General features: G+C 37.7%; 1 protein-coding gene across 1 annotated transcript in view; it reads right to left on the bottom strand.

Annotated features, from left to right (window-relative positions):
- Vav3 (vav 3 guanine nucleotide exchange factor) overlaps window positions 1-18,924 on the bottom strand; it is a 354,621-nt gene that overhangs the window by 51,742 nt on the left and 283,955 nt on the right. The window contains exon 20 of the mRNA XM_013031889.1: window positions 15,955-16,091. Coding sequence (XP_012887343.1) covers window positions 15,955-16,091 — 137 coding nt within the window. The remainder of the gene's footprint in view (window positions 1-15,954; window positions 16,092-18,924) is intronic.

Below are 18,924 nucleotides of genomic sequence, written 5' to 3'. Positions count from 1 at the left end.
AATAGTCTGAGCCAAAGCACTCTCCATGTTTAATTCTCATGCAGCAGTTGGAATTTTTTTTAAAGAAAAATATTACTTCCCAGGGCTGAAGATGTGGCTCATTGGTCAAAACACCTGCCTAGCAACTGCAAGCATCTGAGTTCAAACCCAAGTACTACAATAAAGTTAGAACTGGTGCTCAAAGAAGTCTAACTTCTTAAAATGTTCAAGCACCATATCAGATATAAAGAATAAATAAAAATAAATAGATACGGCCACTGTTTCCAAGGTTCTCATCCAGGTAATGTCATTTTATTCATGATTCTTTTGCTTTAATATGGTGTTGTTTTCATAGATTTTAATGGAATTTTACATCACAACAAACTGAAGTAATAATCCGAAATGACTGGAGAGTCAAAAGTCTTCTAAGATTATATAAGTCACTTAGCCTTCCTTAGCTTCAGCGTGCTTATCCGTGAAAGAAGAGACTTGAAATATGGCTTGTTTATTTTGGTGCCGGTAGTGGGGCTTGAATTCAGGGCTTCAAACTCTCACTTGGAATTTTTATTCAAGGCTGGTGCCCACCTTGAGCTGTACCTGCTATTCCAGCTTCCTGGTGGCTAACTGGAGATAATAGTCTCATGGACTTTCTTGCCCAGTCTGGCTTCAAACCTTGAGCCTCAGATTTCAGCCTCTTGAGTAGCTAGGATTACAGGCATAAGCCAAAAATATCTAAGGTACCTCTGGACCAGCATAGGACCTTGTTTACTGTCTAAGCACCTTTTCTGAGTCTTTACAGGCCTACCATCAGTTAATGTTGATCACAAAGTATTTGATCCACAAATTCTTAATATGGGTTAGTAATTTAATCTGATAGTATTTGTTGACAAAAGATGAAACTTTTCAATTCCCTCAGGACTTTTCCTTTTGACTCAGAATGAACCTGGTTACTTTCCCACACACATAGGACTGGTTAGGAATTAGATATGGTCACTCATCCACTAGAATTTTGTATTATCATGAATAATTAACATTCATTATGTGAGAATTGTTTATATTGTTTGGTTCAAAGTCTTTTTTTTTTTGTCGGTTGTGGGCCTTGAACTCTGAGTCTGAGCACTGTCCCTCAGCTCGTCAGCTCAAGGCTAGCGCTCTACCACTTGAGCTACAGCACCACTTCCAGTTTTTCTGGTGGTTTATTGGAGATTAGAGTTTCACGGACTTTCCTGCCTGGCTGGCTTTGAGCCGCGATCCTCAGGTCTCAGCCTCCTGAGTAGCTAGGATGACAGGCATGAGCCACTGGTGCCCAGCTGGTTCAAAGTCTTTAAGGACCTATTGAAGCCACCTGTGGTATGAAACCAAGTCATGTCAGATGCAATTCTAGAGTGATAGCCCACTCATTACCCTGTGGTTAATAACCAACTTTTTCTTGTGCCAAAATATATAGCTCATATAGAAACAAAAAACAGAATAAAAGGTCAACGTATTTCTCAGAACTTTTCCCCTATAATGTTTCCTCCAGAGAAAAATTACTCCTTCAGTGTGAACCTAATGAATGTACACCGTCACCTACATTTTACCATTTACCAAACACTGGAGAACTGTTAAGAACTATTAACCAAAAACTGTCCATCTTGAGTGTTAACAATTAGGACCTCATCCACTCTGTCCAGAGCTTTGCCAATTCCCATAATGTTCTGTATACTTGGAAACACTCCTGCAATCTCAGTTTATGATCTATTCAATCAAAGCCAGTTGGCAATTGCCCAGGGAAAATGTTTCTTACAGGCCTTTACAAATGTCTATTATCTTCTATAATCACCTCTCCCAGGGCCTCCATCGTTCTGTTATAGCTACACACTCACTGTCTTTTTCTCTTTTCTTGTAATTAGGAGCCCTGATGCTCTCAGGGTCAAAACAGTCAATATTGTGAGGCAAACACCTGTCAAAATAAAGGTCTCCTGATTACAGGATATACTAATAACAATCTCAACTCTTCACAGGGCTTTTCATCCCCACACTCTCAATTCTCCCTTGGCTGTCCTGGATTCTACACAAGGTCCAGGCTAATGCATCTAATGCATGAGCAAGGGCTGAGAGACAGTTCAAAAGAAAAGCCAAGGTGAAATGAAGAACGACTTGCAACCAGGCTCCAGCACTCCAAAGCTCATGCTGCCACCAGAAGACCCACTTTAGGACTTCATGAAGAAATGCCTCCAGGATAGGTCTTTGAATCAGGAAAAATACTTTTCATTTCTCAAAGAAGCCATTTGCTCTTATTTATAATGTCACAGCAATGAGGGTTATTGTGTGTGTGTGTGTGTGTGTGTGTGTACAAACACTTCTTTTAAACAAAGGAGATTATATGTGTATATGTATATATATATACATATCTGTCTAGCATCTATCTATCTATCTACAATGCTCTTATTTGCCCCAAAATATGATGAAACCTTACATTTGAATTTTAGATCAAGAGAAAAATATGTACACATCCTTTTTTTGGCGGGGAGGGGTTCAGTCGTGGGGCTTGAACTCTGTGCCTGGGCCCTGTTCTGAGCTGAGCTGAAGGTGAGTGCTCTACCACTTGACCAACAGTGCCACTTCTAGTTTTCTGGTGGTTAATTGGAGATAAGAGTCTCACAGATTTTCCTGCCTAGTCTTTGAGCTGAGATCCTCAGATCTCAGCCTCCTGAGTAGCTAGAATTACTGGCTTGAGCCTCCAGTGCCTGGCCACACCTATTTCTAGAAAATTCTATCAGAGCTAGTATTCATAGAAAGGATTAAAACATCCACCCTTAATCTAGGGCACAAAAAAAAGTTTTTTTTTGAACTAAGACTTCTAAAGTTGCAGAGAGGAAAGGTCCACATTACCTCTTTTGCTAGCTCTTAAAGGGTTTCTTGGCAGGTCACACAATTTGAAAAGATCACATAAGTTCTGAGCAGGAGAAGTTGATTCTCTGGAACCAGTGTCTCTTCTCCTTCCCACCTCCCCCCCATTGTCCTTGAGATTTCTTAGTCTTCCTCACTTTCACCTTAATGTATGCTCAAATCAATCTTTCCCTTTAGAATTGATCATTTTCACTTTTCTGGATAGCTAGAAAGTAAACAGATTAATCTCTGATTAAAGAAATGCCAGGAATGCATGAGACCCTGGATTCGATTCCCCAGTACCACATAAGCAAAAAGAAAATAAGCCGGCAGTGGCACTGTGGCTCAAATGGTAGAGCACTCGCCTTGAGCTGAGGGAAAGCACCCAGGCCCAGAGTTCAGGCCCCACGACCGGACCAAAAAAAAAAAAAAAAGAAATGCCAGGAATTAAGTATAGGAATTATAAGTACAGAATGGTCTTTTATGAGCTCACATGTACCATGGGATTCTTCATATAAATACGAAGATGTAATTAAAACATCATTTCATTACTTCCAGAAAATAAAGCATCCTTTAAAACTGCTATCATACAGAACTACATTTTCCCCTTTCTGTTTTTTTTTCAAGTTCACTTCCTAAGATACTCACAAGACCTCTATGAGGGATTAAGAGTTTAAATTCCCATTTTCCAGATGAGGAAGAAATAACACAACCTTCAACAACTTTAAGAGTATTCTGAGAGAACAAAGAAAAATTTAAAGATGACAAGATAAATATTTCAGTGACCTTTCAAGCAACTTGATAAAGATTTCGCAATGAGTTGAAAACTTGCACGTAACCCTTTATGAGCATAGCAGCTCTGAACAGAGTTTTTCATTGTAGACCCAATGACTAGTATCCATTTTGTTCCGGACCACAGACATAGGAAGATGAACATCTTGGTTCTTGTCTTTCTGATCCTTGTTACAGGCAGGGGGAGCAGAGCAGTCTCTTAGTAAACAACATGGTCATGTTGACTGATGTGGAAGCCTTTATTTATTTATTTTTTCAGATCAGACCAGACTCCAGAAGTGTGGAGAGGTTTTTTACCAAAGAGAATGGAATAGGAAAGAAAAATCCAGGTAGATGGTAATGTGTATCTATCTTAAAGCTTTGAAGAAAAAAAAAAAATCTGCTGTGAAAAAAATTTCCAACCAATCAACTTTTTCTTAAATTTGACCTTAAAATGAGAAAAAAAATTTTAAAAAGAAGTTGCTTGGATGGCTTAGATTGTTTTTTTATTTGAATGTCAAATAAAGCAATCCTGTAGAAAACAAAAAAAGACAGGGCCAAGTTCTTGCCACCTGGACACCACCATTGTCACATCATCAGCTAGATGATAATGGGGAATTTAACACCTAGAAGCTCATGCCCAAATCAACACTCAGTGACATTAAGATCTTCCTGGAGAACATTTCAATTTTTTTTTGAGCAACACTAGTTTTTCTGGCTCTTGCTCTGGGAAGAAATGGTTAAAAAACAAAAACAAAAACATAACCTTCCAAATTCTACATTACAGCAATTTTTTTTGCTTCTGATTTTTGTACCAAAATAAAGAAACTGCCTTTAAAATGTAATTTTTTTCTTTAAGGTATCAAAAAAGTAAAATGACTCTCTAAAAAGTCAAATGACCTAACAGACCTAAAATAGACCTTGAGATAAAGCTTTCAGAAGAGACTTTAATTTTCATTCTACAACTGCCATCCTAGACAGGTGATAAACTTGGCCCTTTACAAGCCACATGGCTCTCCATTTACCTTCTCTATAGAACTCTCTGTGAATTAATCAGAAAGTGTGTAAAAACATTTTTTACTCCTTGGCATAAAGACCATGTAGACGCATGACCTGTAACTGTGAAGTATCACATCTGTTTTTCTAGGTTATTTAACTTTCATTATGGATAAAACACATATTTTTTGCATTAATAACAGGTCTGTTGCTTATAATTGCCTTTTGGTTCCAATTAGTTTGCAGAATTCTCCCACTGGAATATTTGAATATTTGTAAATGGCAGAGGAACAGAAGAAACACAAGCCCATAGTATAAGACAAAACATCTTCATGGATTCAGAAGCTGTATTCTAAGAAGAAAACACATATAGAAGATTTTATTGTATAGAAACCATGCTTAAAATGGCTTGATTTTACTTTTGCCCTCTCCCTTTTTCTGATAAGGAGAATGTGTCTCCTTTCAGAGAAAATGAAGTTTCTAATATCTCCTCTGATATGAAGACTATTTTCTGTGGATTAGGAGTCTGTGGCTGATGCCTGTAATCTTAGCTACTAAAGACGCTGAGATCTAGGGATCATAGTTCAAAGCTAGCCATGGCAGGAAAGCCCATGTGTCTGCAATTAACTCCAATTAACCAGCAAAAGGTTGGAAGTGAAGCTGTGGACTAAGTTGAAGAATGTAGCCTTGAGTAAAAATGCTAGGAGACAGCACCTGGACCCTGAGTTCAAACCCAGTACCAAAAGAAAAAGAAAGAAAAGGAAAGAAAAGAAGAAAATTTTAAGGACTATTCTCTTGGTTACTAAGCTTTCATTACCATACATTATTAATGAAGCCTTAAAAGCAACAGGTCCTCCATTGTTAGTCAAATACTGTGATCAGAACTCTTCTCCTCAGTTATCCATGCCTTACACCTGCACAAGGAAAGGAACCCTAAGTGGCTAATTTCCTATATTATATTCACTTCATTTGAAGACAATTTTATAGCACTTTCAAAGAAAGAGAAAGGAAAAGGGAAGACAAAGAAGACAAGAAAACACTGCCAAAATAAATCTCTTCAAGGCAGACACTGAACAGAGCACATTTTTACAGCTCAATTGACAATGCATTGTTTGAAGGAAGTTATAATGTAGATGCAGATAGCCCACTCACTTCAATGGCATTGGAAATGACTGTTGTTATAATAATGCAGAGGAGACTAATAGCTATTCAAAGGAAGTAAGTCCCTGATAGATAGTGGAGAATGATTCGTATTCACTGGACATAGAGAATGTGAAAAACATGACAGTCTACAATAAAACCTGACTTTCCAAACTGATGATAGAGTAACTCATTTGAAAAAAAAAAAGAAAAGGAGAAAACAATTTAGGAAGTGTAACTTCTTAAAAATTTCCAAATAAGACAAAGCATGTAATGGTTCAAAACACATTTTTTTAAAAAATCAAATGCAATACCATTGTAATATCCTAGTAAGTATTTTGTGTGTGTGTGTGTGTGTGTGTGTGTGTGTGTGTGTGTGTGTGTGTGTTTTGTCGGTAGTGGGGTCTGAACTCTGGGCCTGGGCGCTGTCCCTCAGCTCTTCAGCTCAAGGCTAGCACTGTACCACTTGAGCCACAGCGTCACTTCTGGCTTTTTCTGCTCATGTGGTGCTGAGGAACCGAACCCTGGGCCTCATGCATGTGAGGCAAACACTCTACCATTGAGCCACTTTCCCAGGTGTGTTTCACCCACAAGTTGACCTACAAATTAGATTTTTTTAAACAATAGAATTTGAAAACTCACTGAGCAAAAAACATTAAAAAAAAAAACAACCTCAAAAATGTATTCAAGTACATCACTTGTCTTGAGCTCAGACGATTCCTTAGGTCATTAAGGTCGTAAGATTAGAAACTTGTCTTGTTTATTGTCCTTCTAATATAAAACACAGCTAGACACACAGTAGGTTCATTGTTAAATATTTGGATGCAAGGCTAGTGTTTGTTGTAGCATTTGTTGGATGTAAGTCCTTGACTGACTGAGCAGTACCCACTAAACAAGGACATACTACTCAGTAAGCATGTTGGCCAAATACCTTCATAGTGCTTCTTTTGTTCTCTTTTGTAATTGTGCAATAATCACCATCACTCCCACAGTGTAGGTAGAAGACCTGAGACCCAGAGTGGCAAGCAGTCAGCAACACTCAGCAAAATGATCTACAATCTTTTTAAGTTCTAGCACAGGAAAGAAAAACAGTTAACTTGCTTCTCTGGTGCTAATTATGTGTGATCTCAAATGAGATGGGAGAGAGATCCAAAAGCAACTTTAAAAAAAATCCTCCCCTATGGGAGAGGATTCACATTATTTTAGGAACTTGTCACCTTTGAACATGAAAATCAGCAAATGAACATACATGGAAACACTGTTAATACACCTGAGTACACATATGACTTCAAAGTATCAATAAGCATATTCATCATACCTTCAGATTCCCCGGCTCCCCCTCCCTTCCCCCCCCACCCCCCGACAAAGGAGGAGGATTGATTCTAGAAGAGGCCATAGAGTAAGTGCAGACTCAACTCAGTTTCCTATTTATCTATCCTCAGTACAGGCTGTGGGGGCAAACAGTTGATTTGATCATGACAGACTTGGGACATTGTCCAATCTAAAGAGCTTTTTGGACAAAACAATTCTATAAGCTTTGATAGTATGAAGTTGGCAGCAAGAATGCCTCTACTGCACATGAATTATTTGAAAGTACATTGTTTATTTTGTATCTATCACCATCAAAGTACTGAGTTCACTGTGACACCTTGGAGTGTGGCCATGATAACTGAGGTTGATGGTAATGTTGTAATTAGCATGGAATCTTACCAACCTGATCATCTAGACAATGGCTTCCTTAGATTTTTTTCTGGGATTCAGTACAAACTACTCATGGTGGGGTCAAACCAAACCCATTGTATCTTAATTTCTGGGAGTGGGTTTGTGTGTTGAGATTATTCAAAGCCTCTCTGTTGATTCACTCCTGGTTCTCAGTAGAACTCTGCTCTAGCCTACTTCATGTAACAGCTGAAATGAAGCTACGTAATGATTAGGTGACTTGACCCCCAAATCCTAACAGATCTTTGACTATAGCCACATGAACTGAATCCAGATTTTCTCATTCTGCCACTATTTCTGTCAAATAAGGCTAAGGTTTGTTGGCTAAAAATGTTTCGATTGACTTAGAGTTCCTCATCAGACAATTCTGACAAGTGTCACATTTTTTAACATATGTCTAAAGATTCAAACATATTACTAGCTGCCAGCCAGCATGAAAGGTTCTTCTAAAAACAGGAGACCTCATGTCAAACCAATGATTAGAGTTGATAATTGAATTGTGAGTAGTTGTCTGAGTAGAAAATACAGAGTTGGCCCTCACTACATACTTGCCGATCTGAAGGATATGTGATAATTGTTTGTCTCTGTTCTAAACATTTAGCCTTTCTTGTTCCTAACTGTTTTATAAAAGCCCACAACATAATAAGACAAGCATGCATGCACGTGCACATGCACGTGCACACACATACACACACACACACATTATTCAGTCATTCTCATTTCTGCTATAATTCTTCCTTGAGCACTTTCAAAGCCATCCTAATACCATACTAAAGAATCATGTTGCCAGACAGCTGAAGAGGAAATGACAATTAATAATGCCTTTCTTTTTTATGCAGAAAGAATAGAAGGCAGTACAATTTACTAAAAAAGAGCACTGAACTGCCTGTCTCAGAAGCTGAGACAAGCACTACTTGAACACTGTGCTGTGAGGAATAAACGAAATAAGAACTCTGAGAACACTCTGAAAAAATATTGAAAGCACCATCTAAACCTAACGTGATTATAAAAAGAATTTAAAAACAGTGAACAAAATGAGAGGTAAAACAAGAGATAAAAATTGTATAATTAAGTTCTACACATCTAAGTTATCAGAGAGGCAAAGGGGACAGAAAGTTTGATGAGCACAAATGCATACGGTCTCATTTTCTCTCTTTATTAAAGCTAGATGCTTGTGGGCACATACAACGCAAGTTGCCAGGACTCTGGGTAAGCTACTCCCATGATCTTCAATGCTCTCAAGTATACATGGTTTGGGAAGGAAGCACTTATATGTACCAAGATCTTCAACATTTTGGACTGATGTTGACTTTTTTTTTGTCTCTTTCTTTTTTACCCTGAGAAACTGATTGGCTTTGAGTACCCTTGAGAAATGCTTACAAAGTCAGTTTATTCATAGAGCTACTCAGACCCCATCAATAAAGTTTTCTGTCTGTGGTACAATGTTATATTGGAACACTCCGGTGAACCATCACTCTGGGTATTCAGTAGCACAGTCCTTCCCCTTATGGGTAGACTCTGTGTCCTGTTTTAATAAATATACACAGGAGAATTACCTCTCTACTGATTCTGGGTATTACACTCCAGGTCTGGCAGCTTCTGCTTTTATACTCCTGGGAGGCAGCTACCACATTAGAAGTCTCACCTTGAGACCACCGCGCATGCGCGCTGTGCAGAAGACTACAGCATCCTTGAAAAGGTCACCATAGCAGAAAGCCTCTGCTGAGATCCCAGACAAGGGCTGACCCTGCACAGGAGGTCATGTTGGACCTTCAGCTGTTCTAGCCCCCCTGCTAACATGAAGTGAAGACAAGAACCACCTTTTCTACCTCAGGTTATTAGGACCAATAAATCATTGCTTAAGAAACACCAAAGTGAAACAGGGTCACAAATGTGATGAAGGAGACCAAGGAAGCTGGTTCCTTTAATTAGCATCCAGACAGGTACCTTCTTATATGTTTAAGCCATAACCAGATGAGGGGAGGGGAGGCAGGCTGCACTAGCCTACTTTTTAATCATAGGACCACAGAAAATGGAGTCGAGGTGGCTGGGAAGGTGGCTCGAGGTAGAGTGCTTGGTTTGCATGCATGAGGCCCTGGGTTTGATTCCTCAGCACCACATAAGCAGAAAAAGCTGGAAGTGGTCTGTGGCTCTAGTAGTAGAGTGCTAACTTTGAGCTGAAGAGCTGAGGGACAGTGCCCAGGCCCAGAGTTCAGGTCCCATGACCCAGAAAAGAAAAAAAGAAAAAAAAAGATAGTTGAGGATGATGGTTGAGAGCCCAGGCTCTGAATCAAGAATTTCTAGGTGGGTTCCCAGCTTTGCTCAGTAACAAGGTGTGTGACTTCCCACAGACCATCCAATCGCCAAGTACTACCCTTTACTCATCTACAAAGTAAGGATGATAGTATCTTATTTTACAGAAACTTTCTCAACTATTGCAGTGTTTATGTATGTATTCTTAGAATGCTACTTTGTGTCGAAGGTGGTTGGTATTCTTGTTGGCCTTCTCAACTGAAGGAAAGAATTGTGTCCATTTTGTCTGGGAATAAGAAGAAGAGTAAGAGGGAAGATAGGTCAGGAAAACCTTCACAGAGGTGACACAGAACAGTGCACAGACAGAAGCACATAGCAGTGATGAAGGACACATGGTAAGTAGGGGAATGGTGAGATCATAAGTCAGAGAGAGGAAGGGTTGCAGCACAAATTCCACAGTTCCTAAATACCTCCATTAGGTAAGAAATGTGAATCCTCTGTGGTCAGAAGGAAAAGGACAAAGTCTAAAGGACATTGATAAGAGATGAAATAATCCTACCTGCATGTTGCAGTGGTGTGGAGGATGTCTGCAATGGAGAATTCTCAGGGCATTCACAATAACCCCATGAGGCTGGTGGTGACACAGGAGGATAGTTTATAGAGGAGTAGAGATTGGAAGAAAAGGCACTGAGAATGATTCTGAAGAATAGATGAGGAAGAATTAATGGCAAGAGCTGTGGAGAGGGGTAAATAAGAGGAAAGAATAGCAAATAGAAACTTTACAGATTTGAGTAAAAGAGTACAGGGGTGGACAATGTGATAATGTCATTAATCAATAGGGATATGTAACACTTCAGTGCTATCAATTACTTCGACCTAACTGATATCTGTAGACTGACCCACACCTTATAAGCAGACTGCATGGTCTTTTCAAATCCTCACAGAACATTTATCAAGATAGATCATTTCCAGAGCAATAAAAATGATTCTTGGGAAATTTCAAATGACTGAAGTCAGCCAGGCACCAGTGGCTCACGCCTGTAATCCTAGCTACTCAGGAGGCTGAGATCTGAGAATCGCAGTTCAAAGCCAGCCTGGGCAGGAAAAGTCCATGAGACTCTTATCTCCAATAAACCACCAGAAAACCAGAAGTGGCACTGTGGCTCAAGCAGTAGAGAGCTTGCCTTGAACTGAAGAGCACAAGGACAGTGCCCAAGCCCAGAGTTCAAGTCCCATGACCAAAAAAAAAAAAAATAGAAAAGATTATAGTCACATAAACTGTATTCTGTTGTGAAATTAAGAACAGATGAGGGGACTGATATATTACAACTGATTATAACATTATACAGCATGCATATAAACATCATATTTTAGCCCATTAGTATGTATAATTTTTATGCTTTTAGGTACCAAAAATGCATTTTTAAAATGATAATAAGAAAGAAAACAGATATATTTGGAAACTCAGTCATATATACCTATAGGAAGAAACCAAAGGACAAAAATAGAAAGTATTCTCGATGGACTGAAAATAACAATAGAGTATACTAAAACTTAGGTAGCAAAAGTTGTACTTAGAAACTTACAGTACTTTCTACTTCTCTTATATGAAGTATTCAAATCAATAAACAGACTCTAACTTCTTACTTTATTGTAACTAGAAAAAGAAGAGCAAATTAAACCCTAAGAATAATAACATAAGAAGAAAGACCAAAGAAGAAATCAGTGACATAAAGAAAAGAAAATAGAAATAATGAGACCCAAACCTAGTTCTGTGGGGGAGATTAATAAAATTCACAGTCAAATAGTCTAGCTGACAAGAAAAGAATGAAGAATGAAAAAGAGAGAGAGAGAAACAGACAGACAGACAAACAGACAGAAAATACACACACACTTTACCAAAAGGAACAAAGCAACAGCACAGCAAAGGGATAATGAACTTCAAACCATGAGATTTGATAGCTTAGACAAAAACAGCAATTTTCTGAACACATACCAACTAATGAATCTCATCCAAGTAGAAATGGACAACCTGGATACTCTGTATTAATTAAAGACATCAAGTTTGTAGTTTAGATAACTATCTTTCTACTCAGGTTACTCCATGCCTGAAGGGCTTCCCTGGAAAATTCTATGAAAAAAAAGTCAAGAAAAAAATAATGTGATTCCATAAAATAATTTCAGAAACCTGAAGAGAAAGAAATTCTTTATTTTGTAATTCATTCTTTGAGTATTACATTATTACTCAAATCAGATGAAGGCATTTGAAGAAACTAAACCAATATGTAAAAGGGATAATATATCTTTTCCAGTTGGAGTTTATCTCAGGAAAGCAAGATCAGTCTAATATTTAAAAATTAAATTCATCATATTAATCAGATTAAAGTGATATAGTCATTTCAATAGCTCTCAGGCAATTATTTGACAAAATCCAAAATCCATTACTGATTTAAAGACAATAAAACATTACTGATTTAAAGACAATAAAACAAACAACTCTCAGCAAACTAGTTCTAGAAAACAAAAAGAATCTATCAGGTGCCAGTGGCTACACCTATAATACCAGCTATTCAGGAAGCTGAAATCTGAGGACTGAGGTTCAAAGCCACTACCAGCAGGAAAGTCTTAGGGAATCTTATCTCAATTACCCAGAAAAATGCTAAGCTGGAGGATTGACTCAAGTGGTAGAGCACCAACTATGAACAAAAAAGTAGACCAAAAAATGCAAGACCTGAGTTCAAACTCTAGTAGTACCAAAGAAAGAAAAAAAAGTTGTCAAGCTAATAAAGGGAATTTATGAAAATTACAGAAATACAAATATTCAATGATAAAAAGATTCAATGCCCCCTCTGGTCAGGAATATTAACAATGATATACTCTCTCATCTTTTCACTGATGGTCCAGCCATTGTGACAAAGCAAGAAAAAGAAATAAAAGGCATGTGATTGCAAAGATAGAAGTAAAAACATGTATATTCATCAACACTGATATTGTCTACCTAAATGCTACCTAAATGGAGGAGAAAATCTCCAAGAATAATTGAGCTTAATGGGAATTGCACAATAAAAGATCAATCTACAAAATTTAAATATAGTTTATGTATTAGCAATGAACAATAACAATGGAATGTTACTATTGTTAATTGCATCAAAATTGAAAGGTGAAATAATAATAAAAATATTATAAAAATGACAAGAACTGTATAACAACGGTAACTCTGACAACTAAAAATCCTGGCTGACTATGACCTAAATAAATAGGGACCATTAAGCTAAATGATCAAAAGACCCAATGCTGCCAATCTCCCATATTAATGTGCAAATCACTACAATTAATGTATAATTTCACAATTTGTGAAACTGACAGAATGATACCATAGATCATATTAAAGGCAAAGGCCTAGGAAAAGCCAGAAATGTCTTTGAAAAGAAGAAATGTTAGGACCAAACCTGATTTGAAGCAATATTAACTATAGTTATTAGCAAGACAGCCTCAAATTGGTAGAGGAATGGAGAAAAAAATCATTGAGAATACAACAAAAGTTACACAAAAATGGACAATTTTCCCAGCACTAGTTCCGAGCTACTTAGGAGGCATAGATCTTATTTCTGAGACTCTTGTTTCTGATTTACCACCAAAAAAGCCAGAAGTAGAGGTGTGGTTCACATGGTAGAGTACCATACTTAAGGGGAGAAGCCAAGTGAGAACAAAAAGCTTCACATTCAAGCCCCGGTACTGGAACAAACAAACGAAAATTGACAATTCATCTATTACAAGAGTACAAAGCAACCCACTACATTAGAATTGACTTTCCAACAAATGCTTCACGTTCTGGTTCCCCATATGTGCAAAAATAAACATCACTCAAAGCACACACAAACATAACTTGAAATGAAACCTAAATGTAAACTGAAAATCATAAAACTTCTGGGAGAAAACACAAGAAATGTCTTTGAGGCTTTGGTAGAGGCCAATTTCTTAGATACGATACTCATAATAACATGCTCCAAAAAAAAAAACCCAACCAATTAATGAACTAGATTATATTGAAATACAAATTTTTGAGCTGGGTGCTAGTGGCACAGGCCTATAATCTTAGCTATTCTGGAGGCTGAGATCTGATTCTGTGGTTCAAAGTCAGCCTGGGCAGGAAATTCTGTGAGACTCATCTCCAATGAACTACCAAAAAAGCCAGAAGTAGAGCTATGGGTCTAATAGTAGAGCACTCACCTTGAGCACAAAAGCTCAAGGACAGTGCCTTGGCCCTGAGTTCAAGCCCCAGAACCAGCACCAAAAAATACATTAATAAAGAAAAAGAAAGAAAAATGTCTGTTCTATGTGTAATACTATTCTGAGAATAAAAATATGAGCTGAAAAAATCTCTAATATTTAATAATATATTATTTATATTTAATCTATTTCTTTTCTCCCTAGTATTTACTGAAAAAAATGACTGCCTTATCCATACAAAAACTTATACTTAAATGTTCACCAAGGTTTGTTTTTTTTTTGTAATCGTCACTAAGAAGCATCAACCTGGACATTTATCAGCAAGCTAATGGATAAACAAATAATTATGCTACATCATAAGTAGAATAATAAACACATGATATAAACAACGACAAACAGAAATAAGGCTGAGTCTCAAGAAAATGATGTTGTGTGAAAGCCATATAAAACAAAGGATACACGTTTTATGGGTATGCTAAAAAAATTCTAAAAAAGAATTTGAGAGAAGAGCTTGTACATTATTTATATGCTACAGAAAATATGCCAATAGAGAGGATAAGTTTAAAATTCAAGAATGAAAATCCAAAAAGGAAGTTACATCTTAGATATGAGGAACACTACAAGTTCAAATGTAGATAGGCTCTGTGGTTAAGCTGAAGGATGCAAGAGCGAATACAGTGTAATCTGCTTTTTGTTCCCCTTCCTTGGAAGGAAGGATGGGGTGCAAAAGAAGGATACTTCATAAAACACTGGGCCTGGTACAACCTCTGTTGTCACTGTATCTGATTCCAGTGTCCTGCATCTTGTATATACATTTTTCTAATCTGGGGAGGGGAAGGGAAATAACAAAATGCTCAAATAAGGATACAGGTTGACCCACTGTAACAATGAGATGTACAAGACAGTATGTGGAAAACAAACTTTACAACTTTGTGGGGCGGGGGTGAGAGGGAAGGGAGGAGTTGGGGAGATGGGAGGAAATGGATGGTAGGGGAAAATTAAAGGAGGGTGTAACAATGCTCCATAGGAAATGGACTCATGACCTTGTTCACGTAACTGTAACCCCTCTGTACAGTATCTTTACAATAAAAATATGTATTAAAAAAACATTGGGGCTTTGGAAAAGTCATTGGTTAAACTAGATGAAATATGGCTGGAATAAATACTGATCCAGAAGCATTCTATGTAATAAGATGGTAGGCAGTAAAACTAGTTCCAAGCAAACAAAATAAATATCACTTACACGTGTATGCAGTGGGATACTGACCAACAACTGCTACTCTGCTATCTCTCCCTTTTCCCCAACCCGATTTTATTCACATACTAATCTTCCAGTTGACCCTCACCCCTCTTCCTGTCAATGTACAATAGACATTTAACATATCATTTAACTTTTTTGGCAAATGTTTCTAATATGCAAGAAAACAGAGGTTAGTAAACTATAATGTTCTACTATCTAACTCCATTGAATTTTAACACGATAACCCTGTGAATGGACAAAAATCTTTAAATCAGATGTAGCCTTATGAGTCAATAGAGATTTTTATCACCAGCAAACATCAACATAATCATTTTCATTTTACATTTCATACATTTCCTGAATTATGTCCAGGGAAACTTCAGGAAGCTCCACCCTAATCAACTCTGGCCAGTAATGACCACTGGTAAGCTAATTAAGGTGGTTTTCCCTGAAGTGAACTCTATACTATATTAAAGCTATGCAAATTAATCAGACCCATAGGTACCAGGCTTAGAAAAAAAAAGCTCTGACAAAGTATGAATTTTTAATAAAAATGTTAATCATGACTCATAGCATTGATACTAATTTAATGCTCACTGCTACTCTGGTATTGGAAAATACGGGGAAACTGAATCAGAAAGAATCAGATGTCTAAAGCTGAAAGCATGCTGTCAGTTTCTAAAAACAAGAACTTCATTCTCGATGAGGTAACTAATCAGCCACTAAATCCCTAAAAATTATAACCTGGGTACTACCTGCCAAAACAGACTGTGAGCATCTCCTCTCAGAAGTTCTACAGTATCTCCAGCCTGGATATGCAATGGGGGTCCTTCATGAAGAGGTGGAGGCGGGGCTCCAGTGTAGTTCCTAATGACCTGCATCTTTGGCCAACCTGAAAATGAACAAGACAAGTTTTAGGATTGAGAAAGGTACTTCAAAGAAAAACAAAAAGGAGCCATTATTAACATTAAAAACGTTTAATGTCACCAGGTCTGAGTAAACATGTGTAGTGATGCCACAGATTGCTTTTCCACTTTCTCATTACTTGAGATGGTAACGAGGTAAGACACAAATTCGTCCCGATTCCCTAGAATCCTTTCCCTCTCCCTCACCATCAATCTCTTTTTTCAGTTGAAATATTTCTCCTTCAGCTGATGCTTGTTTCATAAAAAAACACATCACGTACAGTTTAATGGAAAAGAATCAATTTTTTCATCAACTCTATCCTTTCTGCCTATTACTTTCCTCTTGGGTACTGGTTGATCTCATCACTAGGGAGTCTCGTTCTCTCTGTGTATGCATCAACAGTGCCCAGTCGAAGGCTTGTACCTTAAGGTTATTTTTGTAATTCCAAAGCAAAAAATAAAAACAAAAACAAAACAACAACAACAAAAAAACAGGTGATGGATCTGCCCTTGCAATATTTAAGACATTTATGTGGAGAAAATCTTCAGGCTCAAATTTAGGCTTGCAAAACAGACCCAATAATGGGGAGATGTCTAAGCCAATAGCATCAATAATATTTGAAATACAGAGCCATCTCTTCTCTTTGAATTTCTCTGAATGTGCAATGACGACCTCAGTTCAATATTTCATTTTTTGAGAATAGCAACTTCAATTGCACACAGGCCTAATTGCACCAATATTGGTCAAAAAGAGATGACCTCCAAGTCACTTTTTCATTTACAGGGTGAATTTTCTTTCCCTCCCCTCCCCTTTCCCCCCCAAATGTGGCCCATTTAAAGATTTCAGCCTTGGCTTATTACACTTCAAGAAATTTTGTTCTGATGACTAAATATGAAGAGTCCAGGAAAATGCTGCACTTCCATATAAAGAAGGGTCAATTGACTATCATTTGCTTTTAGATGCTCAAGCGACCTAGCGAAGGTCTAGAAAGCTATGCAAAATGCAAAGAGTTAATAAAATCTAACATCCTTTTCAATTAAAGGAGTGTTTGGGGTGGGGGGAGGAGGAAAACTGTCACTATAAGTTAAACAACTGAAAAGGTTCTGTCAAGCCTTTTGTATCAATCCACTCCATCAGAGAGGAGAAGAAAGAACCACATTGTGCCTTTACCCCATAAAAGCTACAGCAGCAGCTGGATTGTGTCCTCTGGGCCTCAGTTCTTGTAGCATTGGACCCCTGGAGGGATGATGACTTTAGTCCCACATTTTTCCTGGAATGTTTCTCCAGCAGATGTTACAAGGTAGTGCCCTTACACAAGTAGAAGACTCTACTGTCTTTTCCCAAAAACAATACTCTTGGTGAAGTGTTTATCAGACTTATGTTCAACACTGCAAACATCTTGAGTAGAGCAAGAGCTTCTTTAACACAGTCTTATACTGGGTTATTGCTGTTAACTCAAAATGAAATCAAGCAACCCATATATAACGCTAACCAAAGAGCTCAATATTTCTCTTTTCTATTAACGCAATTTTGTTGTTATTGTAAAGGTGATATGCAGCAGGGTTATGGTTATAGGCACATAGAGAGATAAAGAGTACATTTGTTCTTGACCAATGTCACTCCCCGCCCTCAATTCTCTCCAGTTTTTCCCTCCCTGTCCCATCCACTACAAGTTGTATAGATCATTTTCAACATAGTATCTAGCAAGTATCACTGCTACATTTGTTCACCCTTTGTCTCTACATTTATGTTCTCCACTTTACCCTCCCAAAGAGAGATTAATGAACAAACAAGGCAAAAGGGAATGAAAGGAATTAAAAGAAAAACAGCAACAAAAGTAAAAACCTTATTCACACACAGTGAGACCAAAGGAGGATATTCTTAGGAAGGGAACACAAAGGCACAATACCTATGTGCATCTGATCATCTAACACAATATTTATCAAAATGAATTCCAGGTAATGGAAACAAGCGCTCAATATCTCTTAAAGTATAAATTAGAATGGTGCAAATGAAGTCTGGTTTGAGTGATAGTTTATTTCATGTTTGGGGGTCAGCGTTGTGCATGGCATCTGTAAATCAAGCATTTTGGGGGCCTGAAAATTTTCTCTCTTGGTAAATTCTCTGGGCAATTTTTATTTCATGCTAACTTTTAAGTAGTGTCTGAAGACAAGAAAGGAGTTTTAAGCCTGAAATTGCTCATGTGGTCTCAAATGCTAGGGTCAGGTATAGCCCTGGCCTTCATGACAGTTGTCAATTGCCAAGATGGACTGTGTACAAAGAAACAGTAACATGTGACATGTGATTAGAATGACAACTGTTTCACTGTCAACATGCTCAAGTGGTCACTGTCAAGAAGAAATAAAATGCACAGAATGTTTAGGGGAAAAATTAACTTTAAGTTTGATGCCCTTTCACTAACCAAAGAAACACCAGACATTTGAACACAGACATGTTCAACCTACATGTAAAGCTATAATATGTCAGTCATGCAGCGATGCCGTCTTTTGCATGGTCAGATATGCTGAGATGCCATAACACATAGCAAAATCCTAATATCTGAAACAGAAAAGGGGTCATAAAGTAACATGATCAAGAAAAGGGTCCTACTTATTCCTCAAAGTAGTAATGATGGACTCTGTTTTTTGTTTGTTTTTGTCAGTCCTGGGGCTTGAACTCAGGATCTAGGTACTGTCCCTGAGACTCTTTGTGTTCAAGGCTAGAGCTCTTACCACTTAAGCCACAGTGCTACTTCTGGCTTTTCTGAGTAATTTCTTGGAGATAAGAGTCTCATGGGGACTTTTCTCCTTGGACTCACT

This window comes from Dipodomys ordii, unplaced genomic scaffold (genome assembly GCF_000151885.1).
Source record: "Dipodomys ordii isolate 6190 unplaced genomic scaffold, Dord_2.0 Scaffold146, whole genome shotgun sequence".
NCBI classification, from domain to species: Eukaryota; Metazoa; Chordata; class Mammalia; order Rodentia; family Heteromyidae; genus Dipodomys; species Dipodomys ordii.
Note: the sequence above shows the minus strand (reverse complement) of the source record. Positions and strands in the feature narration are given on the sequence as shown.